The sequence below is a fragment of the Hibiscus syriacus genome, unplaced genomic scaffold (assembly GCF_006381635.1).
Source record: "Hibiscus syriacus cultivar Baekdansim isolate YM2019G1 unplaced genomic scaffold, ASM638163v2 tig00004797_pilon, whole genome shotgun sequence".
In the NCBI taxonomy this organism is placed as follows: Eukaryota; Viridiplantae; Streptophyta; class Magnoliopsida; order Malvales; family Malvaceae; genus Hibiscus; species Hibiscus syriacus.
In genome coordinates, this window is record NW_024062032.1 from 1,637,216 (window position 1) to 1,643,354 (window position 6,139).

General features: G+C 29.3%; 1 protein-coding gene across 1 annotated transcript; it reads right to left on the reverse strand.

Moving 5' to 3' along the window:
- Nucleotides 1-343: 343 nt before the first annotated feature.
- LOC120198807 (homeobox protein knotted-1-like 7) lies at nt 344-3,883 on the reverse strand. Its single transcript, XM_039200076.1, has 5 exons — nt 3,554-3,883; nt 3,319-3,439; nt 1,876-2,066; nt 962-1,093; nt 344-855 (listed from the first exon to the last, which is right to left on the reverse strand). The coding sequence occupies exons 1-5, from the start codon at nt 3,854-3,856 to the stop codon at nt 703-705; spliced, it is 900 nt and encodes a 299-aa protein (XP_039056007.1). The 5' UTR covers nt 3,857-3,883; the 3' UTR covers nt 344-702.
- Nucleotides 3,884-6,139: the final 2,256 nt, after the last annotated feature.

A 6,139-nucleotide genomic window follows, 5' to 3' on the forward strand; every position in this document is an offset into this window, starting at 1 on the left:
AATCCCTAGAAATCCAACTCTTTCTCACATGCCTTGATAGGATTGTTTTCCACCTTTCTTTTCCTTGCTATAATGTCTTACCAAACTGCCCCAAACATAAACAATGAATGATAAATCAGAGCAGGATCGCTATAGATATTATATTCGAACTCGAGATATCAAATAATAATAATAATTTTTTTAACTACTGAGATCGTATGAATCGTGTCATAGTATATATCGTTTGACCAAGTTGGGATCAATTGTATGATGAAACCATAGAAGTTTCAATGGTTGTTCTCCTATGAACTAGTGTAATTTTCCAATTCTAAAATATCAGAATAACAACATAAAGAAACGAAGAGATATATGAATATTAGAAATTTGAGAAATATCCAAAGAAAATGTGGTCCGGCAGGTAGTAGTATGCTTACTTTGTTAAAAACTTGAATCTACACGCTTACATGCATGGATTTAGATAGAGATTTGTTATTATAATAGTGCCCGTTATATAGCGGTAGTAGTGTGGTCTGCAACTGCTATTGCATGATCACGATATTAGTAATGACCGCAATATCACTATGTCCGCAATCGCGATAAATGCAACGCAACCGAAAATACCACCAAAACCGCGATTTAAATCTATACTTACATGTAAGCCATATGATACTCAAATCTATTACACATTAACATGATGAAACAAACTATCATCTTCTCCATTTCTCATTTGTGCGTCTGCCTTTTCCGCTTGGACTTCAAGGAGATGACAGATTGAGAGTTGCTGTGCCAGTTTCGCTTCCTTTGGTTGATGAACCAGTTGTTGATTTGCTTTTGCTGCAATCCTGTTTCCTCTACAAGTTTGGCCTTATCATCTTCCTGCATTCATTATCATACCATATGAACCTCAACTAATGACACTCTTGTTCTGTCAATGGAAGTGAAACTAGTAATGGAGCATTGGGAATTGAAGTTAATTGCTTACAGTTGGGTATGGCCACTTTGAGTGCTGCTGCCACCAGTTCTTGAGCACAGTGGTTGTGTCGCCTGGTAATTTCCCAGCCCTTCTTTTTCTTAAAATCTCCTCCCTCACGTCCTCAATTCTTGATTTGAAACCCTTCATGTATGGACAATTACAGATTTTTTGACTGTTTACTTTTCTCTCTTACCAAATACTTGTTTCAGTTCAGGGATAAATCAAGGGAGTTACTCTCTTAAAATTTTAAATTATCATGTATTTTAGGATAAAGTACACAAATAATCCACCTATTATAGGACACTATTTTATTGAGCCCTTAACCATTAAAAATTATAAAATGGTCTCACAGTTACAGGATATTACTTTGTTGAGTCCCCTGATTGATAAAGTTACAAAATTGTCATCAAACTATTTGTATGTTCCAAATATGTCATTTTCCCTTAAAAATTTAACGTTATTTTGAGCTGGACGTTAACTTGCTGACTAGCATATGATAAAATATGGTCTCAAAATCTCAAAGGACTATCATATCTCAGTCATCATGTCGACGACCAACTCATATTGTCGTCAATTTTTAACGTAAAAAGACGAGTGTAGAATATATGAATAGTCGGATGATTATTTTATAACTTTTAATTGTGAGAGACTCAACAAGATAATACAATTGAAGGACCATTTTTAATTTTTAATAGTAGGAATACTCAATAAAACACAACTTTATAATCGGATGATCATTTGTGTACTTTACTCTACATTTTAGATATTTTATTTATATTTTTTATTATTAATATGTTTTTGTTTCATAAAATTTTATAAATTCATCTCTCTATAATTTTAAAAACTTATCCAATCTAACGTAAAATGATTGATTGTTCCTGTTTCACTACACTCGCATGAGAAAACATAAAGCAAGAAATGACCTGTTTGAGTTCAATCTTGAGCTCCTGACGAACCCTCTCCATCAAAGACCTTTCGGATTCAGTAGGGATTAAGGGACCAAAACCCATTAAGTCATGCCCTTCGCTGCCGGATTGATCCAAACAAAAATCCATCTGCATCTCGTCCTCATCATCTGACATTGTTGCACCTGTACCTTCCCCCAAGCTAACTCCTGCACACAAGGTTGTGTTTTGAGAACCTATACATCCAAAAAAAAATTAAATTTTATACAAATTACATTCAAAACGTGTAATATTTTTTTGATCTATTTATAAAAATTGTATTTACATATTCAAAGTATTCAATCAATTAAATAAAGGTAAAAAATTACAACTATCACTTTGTTTAAGTTTCAACTTACTAACTTCGAGGAAAAGCATGTATAAAACTTGAGGGGACAATTGTCCCACTCATAATAAATGAGGCAACAACAAAGATTAGTCCTTTCATACTAGATATAATAGGTAGGTATCTAGATAGCTAGGGTAGACTCTCCATCAAAGTGACAACACAATAATTAAACCTTTGCTATTTTAACCACTTTCCCTGTCATGCAACCATCATATTTATTATTATCACATTTATATTTTATTAAAATATAAGTTTTTTATTAATTTTACGTGAATATAAAATAATATTTATAATTTTTTTTAATTATTTGACAATTAACATTTATATATTCTTATAAGTATCATACATAAATTTAAAATCTTGAAAAATAATAATAATTTATTAATCATTAAAATTGTTTGGTTGATACTATTACAATATATTTACATAAGAGGGTTGTTTTTGAGTTAAAAAAGAAGTTGCATATATCATAGTTCCCTTAAACCCCATGTTTTAATTTGTTTATGGATTTAAAAAAATAATATTAACATTTATAATAATGTTTGGTATATATGGGGGTTAGAACTAACAAGTCATAGGAATGAACATCTAGCTGGAGATGAAGTTCAAATTGATTATTGAAGCAATTATCATATAAATAATAGCATCTCTTTCAAGAAAAGAAACACCAGAAATCATCACCAACCGCATCAGAACACCAAAACAAGAAATAAAACAATTAAGCATTGTTAATTATTATCTTCAAGAAATAAAACAAGTAAAGGAAAAGTATGATTCTATCCAAAACCAGCCAACGATGGTGATATGGATTAATGTGTTGAAAAATTGGTAATATAACATATAGAAAAGAATTTTTTTTAATTAGGGTATTTGTTATACTATTTGATGGAAGTCCTCTAATACTATATAATGATCTCTTAAAATCGTTTAGACCATACATTATTAAATTTTACGCCTTCTAATACAATACATTATTAAAGCAATTTTACTCCATATATATCTTATTTTCTCCCTAGGAAAGAAAATATGGTAATGTTAGGAAGGGAGAGAGAGGGGGGGGGGGGAGGACAAACCAGTAAGAGCTTGTAAGCTATTTTCAATTTCACGGCAAGCCATAACAGCTTCAACGGCATGAACTCTGACATGTTGTTGAAGCTGTTCTTTGAAAGTACACAGCACTACCAAATATTGTGCCTGCAACAACCCAGAACAAACCCCCCGTCAATTCATAAGCAACAAAACCACTTTCTCATGTACGAAAAAAAAATCTCAAATCAGAACTAAGAAACCACGAAATATCAGACAAACCAAGAAGTTTTCAAGCTCCTGTCTTTCATGGGGAGATAACGAATGGCCCTGTTGGTGATACTGTGAAGCATATGACCTAAGAAGATTATGAGACTGTGCCAACTGTGCATCGATCAAAGGCAACTGATCGATTGGAGTAGCCACACGGAGACAAGAAACATGAGCTGCTAGAAGCTGCTCACACAGCGGATGAACGGCTATCTCAGCCTTCAGCTGACGGTTCTGGTCACCAGAAACAGCCACTTCACCGACGCTGCTCAGCCCTCCAATTGCACCACCACCACTACTCATCATGTCTTGCATTTCTTAGAACCACAAAGGCCTATAACACAACCCCCCAGAGTAAATATATATACAAACCTACTAAAGAAACGCTGTATATATGTATAAAGAAATGAGCATCAAGGACCACAAAGAAAGAGCCTTGTGCTTTGAGAGTGTTTTTAACGGAGGAGAGAGAGAGAGAGAGAGAGAGAGAGAGAGAGAGAGAGAGAGAGAGAGGGAAAAACAAAGACAGATTTTTGCTTATATCGGGATCTGAGACTGGATTTTCTGCACCCACTGCTGTATATGTCGCAGGGTTTCTTACTTTTACATACACAGAGAAAGATAAGGAAGAAAAAGCATGACAATGATAATCAAAGCATGTACAAATCTATGTTAATGCATATAGTAGTTGGGATTTTTCAGAGTTTTTGGAAGAAGGTTTTGATCGGATAAAAAGATGGAAGGTGAGGAAGAAAGGGGGCTATGGAATCATTACGATGAAAGGCTGTTTGGAAGAAGAGAGGTCAGATAAAGCAAAGGCAACATATAGATAAAGCTGTTTCTTTAGCCTGACAATTTAATTGTTTTTTCTTTTACTTTTTAAGATAAATTATATTTTTAATATATAAACTAATACTTTTTATTCTATTTTGATATTTAAATTTTTTAAAAAATATAAGCAAATATCAAAATAAAATTTAAATTAAATATTATATATGATTTAAAAAAAATTAAGTATTAAAACATAACAAAAATAATAGTTTATATACTAGATGTGTACTTTACCCTACTTTCTTATACTATATAATATAAATAAAAATTAAAAAATCAATTTTGGATTTTCTTCCCTTTTTTTTTAATTAACAAACGAGCAAGTGGCACGTTGTGTTTGATTGGAGTTTGGTGTTTCACTGAATTAGTTGAAATTTCAAAATAGAGTTGGATTAAGTATTTCTTAATTCAAGTTTTTAAATATTGGAAAAGTTTGTTGTTATATTCTCATAGAAATTATGCTGATCTTTTTAATATAAAAAATGCATTTATATTTTTTTTATCATGATTATACAATTTAATATTTTACTGAAAATTTTATAGATAATAGTGGATAAAAGGCTTTTCCATGATATAAAATTACATTATTTTTTGTTCATTTATTGATGATGACCGCCTTAAAATTATATTTATATCCATCTCATATGAACAAAAATATTATATATATATATATATATATATATTCAAAAATATATTTAGATATGCCACTATATACATATAAATTAATCTTGATCATATTTATAATATATTATTGAGCTTTAAGATTACAAGATATATTGTAAAGGAAGATAAGATTATAGTGTTTGTTGAAAGAATATAAGATAAAAAAATATATGTTTTACCAAATAATCCTTGAGAATTTTATATTCTCTAATTTATATATTTATTTTTAATAAAACTTGTACACAAATAACTTAATATATTTTTTTTTATTTTTAAAAAAATATGAAAACATATATACATCAATATAATTATGTGTTTATTTTTAGCTATTGAGAGTTGTATATACTTACACTGATGTATGTATGTGTTAATTTCTACAATTTTTTTTTATTTTATCCATCCTACGCGTATGAGTTATACAATGAAATATCACATCAAATTATTTGAAATAATTAACAAAAACATAATATTTATATATAAATTATGAAATTAATATTAAAAATAAACGCAATAAAATACATATAAAAATAAAACTTAAATCAAACAGATACATAATAAATATTCAAAATAAAATAAAAATTTAATATCTTTTTCTTTTTATTATAGGTATGTTTTATAATAAGTATTAAAAAATTTAGAACCACAATAAAAAAATAAAAAAAATATATTAATGTATGTATTCACAAAGGAAGGATGTTTAAAAATAATCATATTGTTTGAAGGCATTTTTATATTAAATGGAGGGAATTGACTAATACCTAAGAAAACAAGGGAATAACATTTCATGAAAAGCCTAGAAAAATACTACTGGAAGTAATGCTTTATTACTCCCTGTAGTGAATACTCTTAAACCAAACGTGGTTATATAATTACAAAAAAGATTACTCCCCTTAATAATGATTTTTTTTTTCACGAAACAAATACCCCTAAATATTATCATAAACAAACATACTTTTCTTTTGCTTTATTAATAACCTTACTCTAATCAATAACATTTTCAATATGTTTTTTTTAATAATATTATATATGATATAATGTTATATATAAATTATATTTTTATAATAATACTATGTAATCAATAACATTTTCAATATGCTTTTTTTA

Excerpts from the sequence above, each read along its gene's own strand:
- LOC120198807 (XM_039200076.1), bottom strand. The coding sequence starts at position 3,856 with ATGCAAGACATGATGAGTAGTGGTGGTGGTGCAATTGGAGGGCTGAGC. Across the intron at positions 2,067-3,318 it reads TAGCTTACAAGCTCTTACTG|GAGTTAGCTTGGGGGAAGGT; the intron begins GTTTGTCCTCCC and ends CCTTGTGTGCAG. Across the intron at positions 856-961 it reads CAAAGTGGCCATACCCAACT|GAAGATGATAAGGCCAAACT; the intron begins GTAAGCAATTAA and ends TAATGAATGCAG.